This window comes from Corvus brachyrhynchos, unplaced genomic scaffold (assembly GCF_000691975.1).
Source record: "Corvus brachyrhynchos isolate BGI_N302 unplaced genomic scaffold, ASM69197v1 scaffold229, whole genome shotgun sequence".
NCBI classification, from domain to species: domain Eukaryota; kingdom Metazoa; phylum Chordata; class Aves; order Passeriformes; family Corvidae; genus Corvus; species Corvus brachyrhynchos.
The window spans coordinates 5,370,198-5,388,210 of NW_008240042.1; the positions used below are offsets into that span (position 1 = coordinate 5,370,198).

At 42.5% G+C, this 18,013-nt stretch overlaps 1 protein-coding gene across 23 annotated transcripts in view; it reads left to right on the top strand.

The window, feature by feature from the left end:
• ADGRL3 (adhesion G protein-coupled receptor L3) overlaps nucleotides 1–18,013 on the top strand; it is a 495,252-nt gene that overhangs the window by 173,334 nt on the left and 303,905 nt on the right. For all 23 annotated transcript variants that reach the window (XM_017744223.1, XM_017744226.1, XM_017744204.1 and 20 more), the window contains one exon: nucleotides 3,991–4,233. In XM_017744223.1, coding sequence (XP_017599712.1) covers nucleotides 4,179–4,233 — 55 coding nt within the window. In that variant the 5' untranslated portion in view covers nucleotides 3,991–4,178. The remainder of the gene's footprint in view (nucleotides 1–3,990; nucleotides 4,234–18,013) is intronic.

Consider the following 18,013-nt stretch of genomic DNA (forward strand, 5'->3'; position numbering starts at 1 on the left):
AAAAAAAAAAAAAAAAAAAAAAAAAAAAGATGTGTTTTGCAAACAACTTATGGCCAAATGTATTGCAGCAATTCTTTTGTTTAGCCATTCATAATGGGAGTGGAAATACAGCTCATTCTCTTAGTTAAAGAAATTTTCTAACAATAAATTGCAGTTAATTTAATTTTGCAGAGATTGCATGTCTTATTTTTTTCTTGCTGGGGTTAATTCTCTTCCCTATCTTAGCAAAATTCTGAATATGTTGCCTGAAATAAATTATCTCAAGTAGCAGATGCTTAGAATGGGGAATTACACCCATGGTTCCAGCTTGGACCATCAGCTTCAAGGAGTTTAATTACTTCCCAGCTTTTCCCCTTGTAAACAGTGACTTTAATCAATATTTGTTTGAAACATCACACTTATTTTCTACTTAGTAGGTGACTTTTGCCAAAGGAGGAGAGTAAGTGTCGGAATCTTTTCTATTAAGAAATATAAAGCTGTCCTTGTATCCTTGATTTGTTTAAGCTAGTTCTGCTATGCACATTTTCAGGGGTGGGGAGAAAATTGCTGCAAGTAAAACTGGATATGAAAACCCCAGCATTTCTATCTGGCTTTTGCTAATGCGCCTCTCTGTAAGACACTCTGGCCTCTCCCCTGGCTGTACCCCAAGTGCCCAGAAAACTCTGGATACCCGAAGCAGCTTTTGCTGTGTGAGGAGGGTAGTGTAGAGCTTTGTGCAGGTGCAATTGCTTGTGTTTGGAAGGAGGCAGTAATTAAATGGAGTTCTGACAGGTTTGGCTTGCACTGCTCTGAGTTCTGCTTTGAATTCAGCCTATCTGTTTGCTCACCACGTGAACTGGTTTCCTTTTCTCTTTCACCCTCCCTGTAGACTGTCGACAGATGAGCGCAGAAAATGCTCCATGTGCTGCTTGACATCAACTGCTGAAGAACAGACTTGGGTAGATGTTGAGTTTGTCAGTGTATCTATAATGCTCTTTTATGAGCAACGCCTTGATGAATACTTCACTGCTCATCTCTTCACTATGAGGCCTGAGTTTCCTTTATTTAGCTTTCTCCTATTCTGTCAGTAGCACTTTGAGCTGGATTTTTGGGAACTGCCAGCATGCAGTTCTGGTTTGGGTGATGCAGCAGATCAGACTGTGAAGGTGTTGGGGCAGCCCTTTGGGCATAAAGGTCAGTGAGCAGAAGAACTTTCTCTTAAATCAATGCAGGCTGCATGATCTTTGTGGTTAAAGTTCAAACCCCTTAAGTCAAGCCCTTAAATTTTTCACTGTGGTAGTGTATCCCTGTCTTGCATCAATAAATGTACCACTCCTCACCGAACAGTTCACAGATAGTGAACTGTTCTCTCCAGTTTCCCCTCTTTGTCTGTGCTTTACCTGGAGGTAATCCAAAGATGAAGTGAATTTTGTTTTGTAGGCCTCTTTCTGTGTCTTACAATGCTGCTTGTGGGTGTTGAGTGACCATTAAGAAAAATGGTTGTTGTGCTCATTTCCTATGTAGCTGTTTCCCTGCAGATACCCAGTTCACAAACACACTGTGATTATTTGATTACGTGAAATACAAACCCACCCAGAATTTTGCAGCATTCCAATGTATTTGGTTAATCTAGTGGTGCCCTGTGTTGTTAAACACAGCTGGCATGTCTCCAGACACATTGTGTATTGGTAGTATTTGTGTGTGAGCTTAAGCTGAAGGGGTTGAAGGCTTTGCAGAAGCAAGTTTGAGGACAAGGTGGTGCCAGCCAGGGTGTGCAGACACCACCTGACAGGCCATGGCTCTGGCATGTTCTCCTCTGGCAGGAAGGACGGTGGGACAGAAAGTATTTGGTCAGATTTACAACTGGAGTAAATGATTCATAGTGATGAGCTAGTCCTGTTGTCTCTTTTGCACAGGAGCTTTGTGACTCAATAATGTACTTTCCAGGAGGATAAGATGTTTACTTGTGGCTCTGGTAGTTCCAAGACATTAGTTCCCAAAAATTAGTGTTTGGACTTTGCAGAGGGCATGTGAATCCTTTGCTCATTCATCCTCAGCCCATGAGATAATAGAAAAAAATTCCTAGAATCCTCTCATGAAGGAATGTATAGACAGATTAAAAAAAATTAAAGGGCCCTATGTAAGTATTTTGCTGACAATTATCCCTTCTCTGGGATAGGGAACCTAATTAATTTGTGGCTTCTTCAGTTTATACCCAAAACCCTTTTACTGCACCATAATGTTATCTCTTTCTAACAGACTTAGATTATTCAGAACTGATGCAGTTTAAACAAATAAAAATTGAAAACAAACCTGTGCTCCTCCACTGCCTGACTGAGCTTTTGCTTCAGGGAAGTGTACCTGTGCTCGGATAGCTTTCACCCATCTCTGTACGCCTTTTGAAATTTTGTAGCGCAAAAAGCTTCTCACTTTAAAACTTTACAGAGGGTGCTATAGAACATGCCATGCATAAATAATAGCAGTGCTGTAGTTTGATGTGTACTGGTAGCCTACTAAAATATAAATGAAAAACTTGATCACTGTTTAGAATGTACAATTTAAAATATTCATGAGGCCCTTCTCTGTTTGAAAAACTGACTTTTAGTATTATCAATGACCATTTTGATTAGTCCCAGCTCAAGCAAAGTTTTAATTTCAAGGATGTCCATAAAGAAGCCACTTGACTGCAGATTGACCTTGGATTTTTTAGAAACCCCACTTACAAGAGAGGAGAAAAAACTATGGAAACTAAATGCTACATTTGAGTGAACAAATTACAGGGACAGACTGGGGAGGAGAGTCAAGTGAGAGAATAAAATCTTGGCAGTGCAAGATATATTTATTAAAAAAAAATGCAGCTTCTTTATAGACTTTGGTTCTGAACAATGTGGGGTTTTATTTAGTTGATCAGTAAAGATAGGCAGCAAAACAAAGGCCACTTTGTCATGCCAGACTTTCAGAAATATACCCACATCACAATGGCATGCAGCACAGTTTTTTCATACAGCTTTTTGGCTCAGACTCGGTTTTGGGTAAGAACAAAAGTTGGCAAAAACAGCTTCTGTGCTCAGAGAAGAATAACTTCTGTTGATCAGAGATTTTTGGAGAGATTTTTAATTAGACCAGTACTGTGAAGACTGCAGAGTCTAAGGAGTTCAAAACAGATATGTAAAGTACTTTTCAATTCCTCATATTTCCTCATCATTTTAGAGTCAGTGGGGAGCTAAGTTTCAAACTGCTGCCGTGGTTTAACTCTGTATAGTTGTTTTTTTCCTGCCAAGTTTGAGTCACTGTGGCCATCTAGCCCCTTCTGGAGAGATTAAAATGATGGAAAGCTGGAATATGTTCTCCAGTTAAACGAGCGAATGTTTCTAGTCAAGCACGGATTCAGATTGCCCCGCTCTTTGCTGTAAGCGCGTGGGATGGACAAGACCATTATTTTTAATTCCACAATAAATAACTGCAGAGCTCGACTAGCAGTGAGTTGCTGGCAGTGACTAGAAAGTGGCTGGTTGTAGGATAAGGGTGACTTTGGGCTCTACTTGGATTCAAAGCCTGGTCCAGATTCAGTGATTAAAAGCCATTACAGGTCGCCTCAAACAAAGAGAGGCTTTTTGGCATATCATCAGTGGAAATACTCTCAAACTATGTTACTAATCCCACTGCCTGGCCTGGTATCTTGCCGTTAGTATCCACAGCGGAGGCATGACAGAAATGCAAAAGGGAGGGAAAGGTCTTAGCTTTTTTGTTCAAAACTGCTGTCTGGAGCGCTGTTTTGAGATTGGAAGCAGAGCACTGGTTATCCACCAACTGGTAACTGGTTCTCTGCACAGGCCTATGTTTTATTTGTTATTTTATGTAGGAGTGTGCATGAATCTGAAGAGCCAGGGAGTGAGGAAGACACATTTGCCTTTACAGCTGCTGGCAGCAAAGAAACACATCAAGACTTGATTGAAAACACCTATCTTACTGTTTTACTAACTGCAGGTTTTTTTCCTTTCTCATTTCTAGGTCTCAGACTCTGGATACTGGCTGTGGGATATTTTTTATTATTATTTTTGATTGGGTTTTTTTCCCCTTTTTGGATGTGAATTGAAGGCCAACAACAGTTGAAGTGTTGGAAGCAAGTGCAGGAGGACGCTCACCTTTTTGTTTGAACCCTTGTTTGCTGGGATACTTTCAAGCTCTCCTTCACAGTCATGTGGTCATCACAGCTGCTGTTCTTCACAATGCTCTTAACACCGTTTGCCCATGGTGAGTGAGAGGTGGTGTAAATTTGCCTGTGGGAGGGGAAGAGAAGAGAAAATAGCAAGGATTTTGTCTATGTCTTTTCCTAATGGTGTAGGGTTTTTTTACAGGATGTGGATTTCTCTCCCTGCTTGCACCTCAGGTCTTTGAAATTCCCGGGTTACATTATGACTTAACTTCTGAAACAAAGAACTCTGGTGACACGTAAAGGTTTCTGAGTTTAGCTGCTTCATTAGACAGACTTTTTCCTCCTTGTTCTTGGGGAGAAATGGATTTATTACCATTCAAACCAGAGTAGGGTAATGAGAAATAAAGGCAAATCATAAAAACACCCTCCCATCTGCCTCCCTCCTTCCTGAAGTGAGCTTGCTCCCAATGTCTTTACCTTCTTCCCTGCAGAAGTACATTGGCACAGGGAATGGGAGTTGTGTTCAGTGCATGACACCTTGTATCTACTGCTCCTTCCCCCTCCTCAGAGGGAGGGCCCCTCACATTCTTCCCCCGCTCCAGCCTGTGTTCCTCCTATGGGGTCACACATCCTGCCAGCCAGCAAACCTGCTCCAGTGTGGTGGGCTCCTCTCTCCACAGAGCCGTATCAAGGTCCAGTGTGGGCTCTGCATGGGGTTACAGCCTCCTCCACGGGCTGCAAGTGGATCCCTGTGAAACTCCACGGGCTGCAGAGGCACAGCTGCTTCGCCTCCATGGGCTGCAGGGAAATCTCAGCTCTGGCATTTGGAGCACCTCCTGCCCCTCTTTCTTCACTGACCTTGTCTGCAGAGCTGTTCCTCTCACAAAGCAGCAGCTTTGTCCCTGTTCTTAGATATGTTATCCCAGAGGTGCTACCACAGTCACCAATGGACTCAGCCTTGGCCAGTGATGGGTCCGTCCTGGAGCCAGCTGGCATTGGCTCTGTCAGACACAGGGGAAGCTTCAAGCAGCTTCTCACAGAAGCCACCCCTGTAACCAGCCCCCTCCCTCCCCAGAACCTGGCAGTGCAAACCCAGTACAGAGCTGTAGCAGAAAAATTTGATCTCTTTTATTAGCCAGGACACTCTTTAAGTGAAATGTGACACATGTAATTCTTTGGGCCTGTTGGGTTCTTTTGATATGAGAAACCCAAGCTCTAGAAGTAAGCTGCCAGGTTTCACAGGTGCTGAAGGGTTCAGGTGCTCCTATCAGCAGTAATAGTTACCGAATGCACAGGGCAGAGCTTTGGAAAATCTGGCTACCTGGTTTTTCTGATGCTTAAATGGAAGGTGAGCTCTACCAAGGATCTCATTTTAATTACAGGCCAGTGGAAGCATGCTTGTAAATGACATGACTCCCTGTATGTAAGCTGTGGGCCCCTGCTTTTAAAATACTCATCAGGCTTTTTGAACTTTAACCAACTGATCCTCTGTGTATGTGCTAAGACACTGGAGCAAAATTTTACAGGAAAAAGGTGATGAAAAAATAAAATAAATGTAATTGGCTGAATATAGAGCACAACTTGTCTTTTTATATAACACCTTTAGGGACAAAGGCTATCTGTACTATTGTTCTTCAAGAAAGACCCCTCCTCACTGACTTGAAAATTAGAATGAGTATTTAAACTGAGCTGACCAATTAGGATGTAATGAAAGAGCTATTCAGAAAGGTGCTCTCCAGCCCTCTCCAGGAAAGTTAAATGCTAAATGTTTTGTAAATCTTTATAATTATGTAGTATTAGTAGTATTAACAGTTAAAGCAACTAATGGTTTGAATATATCTCTGGCAGTTGTGTTTTAGATTCTCAGTGCCGTTGTAGCTGGAAAGTCCTGCCTGATAGTCCCAGTAAATGAAAATGTCACAATATTCCTAGGAGTTGTATTATGCCACAGATGAGTAAATGCCAGAGATGCAGGAACAGTGCCTGGAAATATTTCTATCCCTTACACTGCTCTCCAGACCAAACGTACAGAGTGTTTGCTGTGGTGGTTGTGGCAGTCAGTGGTGGTTAATCTGACCATCACACATCTCACCAACACCTATATTATCTGATCAGTTGCCAGTGAAAGTGCAATAGCCATCTTTGAGCTGTGGAGGGGGAACACCTTTGGTTTGAGCCAAAGGACTTGGATTGGTTCTCTCTGTTCTGATCTCTGAGTGGCCAGGATGCAGCTTCCATCTCAGAACTTTGGCGTGTTGTTTAAACACATGTCACAACCTCACTTTCCTTATAAAAATAGCCCAGTTAAGCCCTGCTTCTTAATTTTTTTAAATTTTATTTTCCCTTTTAGTAATCCCTTTTCACTGCACGCAGAGAGCATTCAAAATTTACGCTTAACAGGACTCAAGCATTTGAGTTCCTCTTTCATGATCTGGAATGACTCCTGTCCTGTAGTGATTGCTGGAGATATGAACTACTTTTTCAGACTGACCTTGCTACATCTCGTTCCCTTTTTGAGTTCTCTGACACAGCCTCTTCATCCATAGTGGTAGCTGCATTATAGGCAGATTTCTTAGACCAGTGATCTCATAAATTGGAGAGGTGGTGGTGGTGTTTTGATATTTTGGGGTTTTTTTGAGGGGGCTTGGTTTTTTTTGTTTTAGCTATTTCATCTCTTGGAGTAGATTATGTGTCTTGGGCTGTGATGACAGATGTGGAGTCAAAGGGTATATACTTCAGTGATCTGCAAGATGAAAAGTAATCTTCCAGAATACTGCCCTGGTACAATGTCATCTTGTTGATAAGCTGTAGAAATCATAAAAGGGGAAAAAGCCATGAGTCCTTGTATTTCCTCAGTGATGATGTTAATCTGCTGCATCCAAAATACACAGGCACAGCACTGTCTAGTTTTGTTCAGACTGCTTTGAATCATAGCTCACCAGAAAAATTAAGCCATGTGAAATACCTACAATAATAGCAGATTTGTGTAGTGGCTGCTTTCTTTACTGGTACCCTTGACTTGAATGGAAAATAGCTTACAAGTCAGGGCACAACCTGGAGCAGTGTAGAAGCCCCCCAAAAGCTATCCCCTCTCCTAAGCTACAGCAAAGCCTGTAAATCCATTTGTTGCCTAAAACTAAACCTGTTATACGAAGTCAGAGAATTACACGAGATAGACTGAAATAATACCAAGGAATAAAATAAAACCATCAGCAATAACAATGAAAGCAAAGCCTTTTTCATCCTTTGCAAGGGCTCTGCTAAGGGGACAGGACTTTTCCATCCCTGCTTTCTTTTTGCCCCTCTTTGGAAGCTTTTTCCAAAGCATCTGGTCTGGACCCCAGGAAAGTGCTCCTTGGTTTGTGTTCCCCCCCATATACACCTGAGCAAACTGATCCTCCTTCCCTGTAGCAGGTGGATTTCCAAGAGGCATTTTTCTGGAATGAGCAGCTGTTCTCTTCCTCAACCTTCCTCCCCTTGACCCCAAACAAAGCAGATTTCTCTTGACCCACAAATGAATGCTGTCAAAAGTTCACTTGAAATGAGATGGACATGACAGGCAGCAGCTCAGTTTGCAAGCCTGGAGAGATGTACACCTGCTCTGCCACATTGCTGTCGTGCTCGTGTGTGGCTCAGAGATTTACGACTTCCAGACTGCTGGACAAAAATATTAATAGAAATAAAGGGACTCAGAGCTGCGTGCTGTTAGGAGCAGGATAGGAAGGATACCACAGTGATGGCTGTAGGGTGCAATTTGGCACGTCTCTAAACAGGTAACGGCACTGGAAGAGAGCTGAGAGCCTTTTGTATGCAAAGATCTTTATCATCCCATCAGATTGGTTCATTGTTATTTATTTGAAAATTATTTTTTAAGGATTGTACTGAGTATCTAATTATATGATGGGCAACAACGAATGAGTTAATTGTAGTTACTCTGCTGCTTTTAAAAATCCAAAAAGGGACAACCACTTATTTTTCCGATGAACCAATAATCCAAATTGCCCAGTGTCTGTTGGAGATTGTAACAATGCAATAAAATCACCAGGCCTGGCTATCTACCTGTTTGTTCTGTTGCTACGCTCTTGCCTTGCACTTGTGAGATTGAGAGTGAGCTGTCAGCATCCTGGATCCTGCTTGGGCCAAGCTGTGGGATTTGGTTCCTCCTGGTCTTGCAGCTGCTTGGGGTTATTTTGTATATGTTTTAACCCTGTATGTATTAATGGGTTGCACACTGTTCCCTCCTGATGCTCCATGGGGTGGGTTAGTCATTCCTGTGATTTCTTAAATTTCTTGATATTTTCCTTGATATACAGTGTGATTTTTTGGGTTAGAACCACACACTTGGCCAAAACCAAGCAAAACTGAAGTCAGAGCAAGTTTAACAACAAAGTAACCAAAACCTGCTGAAATTACAGGATAAATAATAGGTGTCCGTGTCATGGTTTAAGCCCAGCTAGCAACCAAGCTCCATGCAGATGCTTGCTTACTTCCCTCCAGCCTTGTATATGAAAATGATTCTGTATTTTATACAGAATCTAAAACACAGCACAGTACCAACTACTAAGAAAAAATGAACTCCATCCCAGCCAAACCCAGGACAATCTGACATTGCAGCTAGAACAAGCTAGGCAAAAGTTATCGGATCCCAGGGGAAGTTGTAAGTGCAGCAAAGCTGCTCAAATAACTTTGGAGATTTAAGCTAAAATAGGTTGTAGTTCAGACAAAGCCTGTCAAGTCCTGGAGCCTTGTATTGTTGTGAAGCTTAAGGCCTAATACTGACACTTGACAGCACCAAACTGGCAGGGCTACAGATGCTGCTGGCCCAGTTCTAAACTTCAAAAAAACTGGTTCCTCCCAGAAGTTATTTATGCAGTCTTGTGGCATAGCTGTAAAGTGACCTTCCTGCATTTAGGGACAGATGCCATCTTGTCTCTCCATATGAGAATTAGTTCAAGATGGGGCTGAACTAATTTATCATTCGCAGAGTAGAAAATGAAATTTGAAGTCCTTTCAAGTCATTGCAGCTGCAAGGAAGAGAGCCTCGTCTGCTGTCCTGTTCCTGCCCTCTGAGCTTCTGCTCCATCTTTGCAATGCTTCTGGGGGACAATCGTGGTGAGGGCTGCATCCTTGTGAAAAGATGGCACTCCAAGGTCAGGCTGATCTCTCTAGGCATTAGCAGGTCCAGATGCCGAGCCAGTTTCTGTGGGAACAGTGGAAATATTTATTACTGAACAGCACTGGTAGTTGCCTGGTGACAATGATTCTGTTAAAGCAAGCAGCATTATCTATCTTGGGGGAATATATGATGCTAGCAGGCTGGTCTTCGGTGACAGAGTGCTGTTTAATGTGAGCTGAACATTTGCCTTGCTACTATTTTAATACAGTGAAAATACTGTCACTGCTTAAAATACATACTGTGTTTCTTTTATACTTGTACAAGTGCTATGTTAGCTAGTGAATGGTGGATAATTGCCTTTTACTACAATACTCTTTATATAGTCACAATGAAATACAAGATACATGTTTTATTAGTTGTGAAATAGCCAAGTTGACTTCCAGGCTTCTGCCTAACTTCAGTGTTTTAAAGATTAATCATCCTCGAAATATTTATAATGTTTGCTATTCTTGGCAATTTGTATTACCTGCAGCCGTGCCACCTTTTCCATAATGGAACAAGTGATTGAGGAAGGCTTTTCCTGATAAAAGGGGGTGGCTGTTCTCTGTATATACTACAGTGCTTTCATTAGCAGCATTATACTAAAATTGAGAGTATTAAGTTCCCCATCTGATGACAGATCAATCTATAAGCTGATAGAGGGTGAAATTCAACCTTGCTAAGACTACCCACTGTTTAATTCTTGTTTAAGCCATTACGCAGTGCGAAGGTCTGTGTGCGGACCCACTTCTCTCACGTCTAAATTTCACACTAAATTAGGAAGGGGATATTAAGGGGATTATCTGATAATGTTGGTTTTTTTCTTCAGTTTTTGGCAAATGTGTCTGCTCATAGAATCTTCCTGCTGTAGGGAGGAAACAAGACCTTTTACCTCCAGGGGTCTGTATCAGGACTAGGGCTATTTAATGTCTTCATCAGTGACACGGACAAAGGGAGCAAGTGCATCCTCAGCAAGTTTTTTATTGACACCAAGCGGTATAGCAGCCTCCTAGAACCTAAAGGGGAGCGACAAGGAAGCTGCAGAGAGACTTTGTACAACGGCCTGTAGTGAAGAGACAAGGGGTAATGGCTTTAAATTAGAAGAGGATAGGTTTAGATTAGATATTAGGAAGAAATTCTTCACTGTGAGGGGAGCGAGGCCCTGGCACAGGTTGCTCAGGGAAGCTGTGGATGCCCCATCCCTGGAGTGTTCAAGACCAGGTTGGGTGGGGCTCTGGGATAGTGGAAGGTGTCCCAGCCCCTGGCTGGGGGCTTGGAACTGGATGATCTTTAGTCCCTTCCCATCCTAAATGTTTGATGTTTTTTCACATGTATGGTGTAGAGCAGCAGGGCATGCGGGTTTCTTTCTGAACTGCAGCAACAGGCACTGTGCTTGCTCTCACAGCAGCAGGAGGGGGTAAGCTGTGTTACCTTTCAGTCCTGCAATATCTGGTGCTTCAGTCATTTGTAACCATTTCATGACAAGACTGATTTCTGATCTCTAGTGACCAACTCTGTGCTCTGAATTTTTCAAGTGTTAGCCAAGCCATAATATGTGACAGCATGTGAATTATGGTGTAGTAATTTCCACCCAGCACATTCAGACTCAAAGATGAAGGCCAAATGGCCTCTGTGCAGTCAAGTGTGAATTATTGTGCCATAACTTAATTCCTATTATATTTTACTGTGATTGTAAAAATGTTTTTATTAGTGAACTTCTTTACGAAAAGTCACTTTTTAAAAAACAGAACTGAAAAGTGCAGTGCTGAGCTTCTCACAAAGAGGTGTAAATAGCTTTGTGCAATGAGGAGTTTTGTTAAATCCTGAAAAAATGTATTTGTGTAGTTATTAACCTTAGGTAATGAGTACGTGGTGTGGTGTGGACATCTGCTATCTAAAAAGCTGACCTTACTCTAACTATTCATTTTGTATCTGCTGCCAGGCAGTTGCTAAGTAGGATGATTAGGTTCTTTGTTTCTCACCTAGTCTTGATTTGATCTGGAAACCTTAGCTTGCCGCCAGTCCCTTGAGCCTTCCAATCTTCTCCCAGTACAGGCTATACAAGTGTAATGGCTGGTGCAGTTGGGTTTGGTCCCAGCAAGCACTGAGCAAATAGACAAGGTGGTTTGGTGGCAGCAGTTTGGGAGAGCATCACAGGGATCAAGCTGATGTGTTGGGGAAAAATAAGCCAACCTGAAAATGGCTTGGGTGGTACTGGAGGTACAGGTGGTACTGGTCCATGAATGCCTTAAAAGTCTTTCTCAATTTTCCTTTTCCTTTGTCTTTCTAGAAACCTTCAGCATTTTTTTTTTTAACTGAAGCTCATGCGGTTAAGGGTGCCTAAAGGTTACCAGGCTAAAACCTTCTTCCCAATGAATTGTTTCTAAAGAAATGAAGAGCAGTCATGTGCTTGAGATGACAGGATCTCTGGGGTATTGCTGGCCTTTCTCTTGGGATTCAGGAGAATATTGAGTTTATCCAACCATGCTGATCCAGGCCTGTCTCTTCTGCAGTAGTCCCTGGCTAGCAAGTACTGTTAGATAGCCCTATTCCTCACTAGTCCTTGTCATAGCTAAGCACAGAGTAAATAAGGGATCACTATTAAAAATGGGTACTTTCAAGGAAGTTACTCTCTGAATAAATTTTACTCGTGTTCTCATCAACTTACAGCTCATCAGGATATTGATAGGACCAAAGCTGTTTCACTTCTGATGGATATATGAGCATTAAGAATAGCATCCCAATGAAAAACCACAGTAATTTTCCATGTAAGTGATGCAATTACTGTGGTTTGGCATTAGATGTAAATACTTAAGAAAACCAAACCAAAAAAACCAAACCAAAACAAAAAAGCAAAAAAGCTTGCCTGACTTTTCCAATTACACATGAGAATGATCTCTCTATACATCCTTTTGGAGTTAATAATCCTAAGCAATCAGGACTGAAAAATGTAGTGGGTCAAGGCTGACTAATATGGGTACAGGCATCCCTTAGCCAATACCCAGAGGTACCATGGAGCACCAGGAACATTTTTACATCTGAAGTTTTCTACACATGAGAAGACACCTTGTCCTGCGTCTTCCTGGACATGCAAGATACTCCAGAAGGACTGTTTTTTGGGGCAAGCTGAGGTCGCATGAGGCTGGTGCAGTAAAGAAGGAGCAGCAGAAATGAGCAGCTTCCCTTTCCTTATCCTTAGGAATAGGGGAGATAACTGCCCACCCATTCCCTATTTGTTTTTGCCTATTGCATAATTCCCTTAATTTAGCTAATTGCTGATTCCTGTCTACTTTGGTAATGCTATACTTCCAGATAAAGCTTTCTTGTGGTGAAGATGACAGGAAGCTGCCAGGGGTTGGAGAAATCCGGCTGTTCTGGGCTGAATAAAGGGATTTGGTGGGTGAGGCCGTGCATCTATTCCCCCAGTTAATGGAGAAGTGCAGGACCAAAGGACATCTTCACAGACAAAGCAGCTGTATAATGCTAGGGCAGACACCAGCTATTCCAGCAGAGCAGGTGGGAAGTCATGGCCAGGTTTTGTAAGTGCAAAAGCTTCCTATGCCGATCCTTCCCATGCAGCTGTAACACCTCTTTTCTGCATGTGAATATGCCCACAAATGTGTTGTCTTTTGTTTTCTTCTTCTAATAACTTCAGCTAAGCTTAAACCATTGGAGTTGGATAGAAAAAAAAGTTACTTCTGAGAGTTTTCTGGCCCTAGTTCTCTCATACATTTAAGCTGGGCGTGTTGAAGTACTCTAAGCTAAAATGAGAAAAGAATGACAGTGAGGGAATGAATTATGGCCACCTTTGTTCTTGCACCTCCTCCTCAGTTGCTGCTAACCTGCTCCCACGAGATCTGGGCAGACCTGCTGTTTTCCTGTTAGGGAGAGCACCCTTTGCCCAGCAAAAACATCAAGAAAAAGCTCTTTGTTGCAAATGAAACTGATTCCCCAGAAGATATTGCTAACATCCATTTTATCAACTCCACTCATGTTAAATGAATCTTAGAGGCATCTGATGTTTATTACCCCATGGCATATTCACTGTTGTTCAGTTGTTTCCTTTATTGTTCATGATTTTTTTTTTTTTTGAATTGGATATGTTTGCTAATGTGGTTTTATTTGAATTTGGAAGACATTTCCTGCTGCTCAGTGAGCAACTGATCTGGGAAAGATGCTGTGGCATGGGAAAAAATTAAAAGCATGTCAGAGACTTCAGAAGATTTTCCTCACTTTGAATTTCCCCGATTTCATCAAACAGTTTTGTGCTGGGCAGCCTCCCTGGAATATCCCTCCCAGTGCCTGGCAGGATTGATGCCTGTTCTGTCATGGTTCTGCTCCAAGATGTGGGATGTGCAATGGGTTTTTAGCCAACACCACACAGATGCTGCAATCTGCCCATTGTAACAAGCGTGGGCCTGGGCTGGTGGGCTTTTAGTTACAGTGCAGTACTGAATGCATCCCATAAACTCAAGGAATTATAATCAGAGCAGCATCTACTTTTATGTATTCCCTTCTGCTTTGCTGTGTTGGGCTGCTTTCTGCAGTGCCTGATAGTGTTGGGTGCCTTGTTACCCATCCTGAGGTGTAAGTTTGTTTCCTGTAAGACTCATGGGAGCTAAAAATCCGTCTCAAGACAGTAGTCTGTGTGTTAGAATGGGCAGAAGGGGAGGTAAGGACTAAAAATCTGTAATTTAGTTATTGTCACTCCCTCCTGTACCATAATCTGTGGAAACTGAGATGCCTGATGGATTTTAGAATCTCAGTTGAATTGTCACCTGTTCTTAAATCTCCAGAATCTGGAGCCATAAACAAATATAGCATTTTAATACTGAGTTTTTGAGGTCGGATTCAAATCCCTTGGCAAGTTGGTGATTCTGTGTAAATGCACTTTAAATCTGGTTTGCTCGGCCTAGAGGGGTTACTTTGGGGAAAGCTGGAATGTAACATGGAGGAGAAGGTACCCTGGGCTTGTCTCTCAAATCTTTCAGTGAGTTCACTAGATTGTGGGCTGCTCCCCTGCCCTGAGAGTTACAGCATTGTGCTCAGTCCTTATTCTCTCATTAGACTGATCCCCTTCAAGCTCTTCCAGGAACAATTAGAAGTCCATCAGTGCTGCTGATTTAAGTGAGAATTTGTTTTAATTTTTTTTTCCTCCTCTGCACCTCTTGTTGCTGAAGATTTGTCTCCAACTTTTAATTCACAGTGTCTTGTTTCTATTACTGAAATGCTGGAGGCTGCAGTAAGGGCTGATTTAGTATCAGGGGAGCAGATGACAGAAAGGAAACTGGCTTTGGTATGTCAGTCTCGTGTAGCACTTCTCTGTGCAGCAGGGCAGAGGGGGAGATGTGCCTGTTGGCTGATGAGCAAGGCAGTGCTGCTGGCTGTGCTTACTTGTGGCAGGTTGGAGCAGAGCTGGGAGCTTAGCGCCTTTCCAGTCAAGGGTGTGGATGAGCCAAACCCATGTGGCAGTGTCTCTGCAGGCAGGGAAAACCACGGTGGTGCTCCACGAAGCCAGGGGCTGGTACTCACCCTGCCAGCTGCTGCTTGCAGTGTGTTTCTCCAGAGGCAGCCTCTCCCTCCCTCTAATGTGTCCGCTCCTCTGCTGGAGCAGGGCAGTGGGCACCAGGGCTGGCAGGTGTTCCTGGGAACAGCTATCCCCTTTATTCCTCTGCTCTGAAAGACAGACTAGTGGCCAAGTCCTATTTATCACCTCAAACAGTATTTTGTCAGCATCGCTGCTCAATTCTGTGTATATTTAATTGTTAGTATGTTTTCAAGGAAGAATGCCTATTTGTAAGAGTTGTAGGAAAACCCAGGTCACTTGATTTTATTTCTCAATGTGTGTTTATATGCATACAAGTGCGTATATATGCTTTAGATGTAATTTTCATACTGTATGTATAAAGAAACCCATAGAGAGCTGGTCTGTCTAAACTTGGAATCATGGAAGAAACCTTTGACATGCCTTCATGTCTTTGTCGTGACTTGAAATCCAACCTGTCATCACAATTCGTAATCTTATAGGCACATGCAATTAGAAATCTTACTATTAGATTTTGCTCTGGGGGAATTCTGAGGACTAAAAAATCTAATAATGTTTAGTTGTTTTCCTTAATTTGATTGGGAAACAAAAAGGCCTCTTGGCCAAATGCCTAATGAATTCCTATCACCAGCAGACACCTTATTGTTTCTGAGCCCTGGTCGCAAAAGTGCTTGAAAGTCCTGTGTTACAGTATCAGACAGCCATAAAAAATAATTTCAAAAAAACCCCAACTTGCTTACCTTTATAACAAAACTAAATTTTGAGAGCTCTTATTTGTAAGAAGCTGTTTTGGTGTGTCTTTAGCACTGCCACCTCTCCAGACGCAGAGCAGTTGTTGCGAGGCACTGCAAGCACGTCCTTGCATCCTGACAGCTACAGTCCTTGTTTCAGATTGCATACCTGAATTCACAGGAGCCTGAGTTTAAAGAGGTGGAAGACAGTAAGATGGAGGAGATGAGGCGCAAAATGGATGAACTTACAGTCTCTGTGCAGTGTCCTTGGGGGTCTTAATTAAAAACAGGATCGGGAACGCTGTTTAGTAGAAACCCAAATGGCTCAGATTATTTGCTTTCTGCCATGATTTGTGACGCTGGTGTCAAAATCTTCCTAGCAGGCCCCAGAAGGTGGGACTGCTCTATTTTGATGTCTGGCTTGACGTGGATTCCCACTTGGTCCTGTGCATTCTGCCCTGGTAATGCTGGCTGTCCCGCATTCACCTATATAATATATGAGCTCTTTCTGCCTTTCTCTCACTGGGATGTTGAATTGTGGTCTTTCTCCTCTAAACAGCCAGCAGTTCTTGCAAAGCATAGTAACTTAATTATTTAGGGCCTGTACTGATTAGCCTCACATCTTGAGGCTGTGCAGACTCTCAGCTGTGGAACATCTGGTGACAGCCCTGTTTCTCAGAGCCCTAGCCCTTGCACAAATACAGTGCCTTTCTTTTTGGATAGTAAATATATGACAGATGTGAAATTCTCCAGCTCTTGGGGGAGTGCTTGCATGTTGAATTTCATTATCCCTTGTTGGCCAGTTGGCAAAATGCAATCAAGAACAACTTTTGAGGAGGGCTGGTGTATCCAATATCACATCTGGAACGCTATTATGGTGGGAAGCTTAGGGCACAGAAAACTTGATACAAGGAGATGAGATCAGTCTTTCTAGCACTCATGAAAATGCAGTGAGTTAAAAAGGGTAAACTCAGATGTCAAAGGGAGCTGTGGGGTGTGAACCTCTCTGAGAGTTAGACTTACAGCTGGTTTAGGGGCCAAATCCATTTTAATGTTTCACTGCAGTGTGTGATTTTTATTTATTTATAGTTTTTCTTTTTGGTAGTTTGCACTGGTATATGACAATCTGAGTATCTTATGGAAGTGCTGGCTGCAGAGGTGTCAAATGTTCCTTGGTTTTTATAGATATGTTCATTGGTGGTTATGTAGTACTAATGCTTACACCTCTAGAGCATTATGTGTAAAGCCAAATACACATATAAGATGGATAGTAACCAGATATGCTACCTAGAAAGCAATAGAAACAGTAGCTAAAGCTGTGGGAAAGAGCTAAGTAGAGCCGAAAAGTAATAGTAATGAAAGGTATTTTTCCTGGGTAAGCCTGGGTGAATGTTTGTTCAGAAAGCAGAGTACCTGGCTTTGACAATATTAAGAAGAAAAAAATCTATTTTGACTCAGTTTGCTGTGATGCCTCTGGTGAGTTCTCATGCCTTCATGTGTGTGGTGCTTTCTCCTGGCTGAGCTCCTTGTCTGAAGACCGGAGGCGCCAGGCTCGGCAAATGAAGTCCATAAATGCAGGGTCCTCAGTTCTTGAGCACGGGTTGATAGAGTTCTGCATTTCTTAGATTGCAGGGCTGAAAGCAAAGTTAAGAGAAAATCACGCCAAGAAACTGAGAAAGCTGTTCACTTCCTGACAGTAAAATGATGCTATTCTCTGGTAGAGACAGTGATGGGCTTTTCTTTATATTAAGATCCTGAAATAAGTTCCTAACATTATTTTTCCTTCCCTCACCTTTGTTTCCCTTCCCGCTTCCCAAACAAGGAGTGGAGAACTCACCACCCATCCCCCCACTTAAAATGCCAACCCAGCAGATCATCTTGTCTGTAGAGAATTGTCACTGTTCCTCAGAGACTGTCTCCAGGGTAACTTTGTTTGCGACGTTCTCGAGGGGATGCTGCCCTTCAGATGTTGTTCTGGGAAACAAAGCTTTTGCCTCATGCCCTCAAATACATCGCATTGTAATCCTTTGAATGTATCCGAGCACTCACTTGAACCCTGCAGAATGCACAGGACTGTCATGCCAAAGTAGGGCAGGACTGAATAGGTGTCAACAGGACGTCTTGCTAGCAAATGTGGCCGCTTATGTATTAAAATAGATGTTCAGTGAAGCAAGATACTGGCTTCAACACAGAGGTATCTGGTTTAAAAGCACTCTTTGTTTCTAGAGCTGTGCTGTTCAGACCAGTTCCTCTCTTCATATTGTTCCTGGCTGAGTATTAATTGATGGCCCGTTAACTAATTGACTCTCTTTCAAATAGGGAACTGTAGTAAATAATTTATTACTTGACTTGGAGGTTATGTGATGGCTGGGATTGTTGGTGTGGCACTTGCAATCTATCCCTTTAGCAGGAAGAAAGGGACAGAAGAAAGAATCTTAACTCTTTCC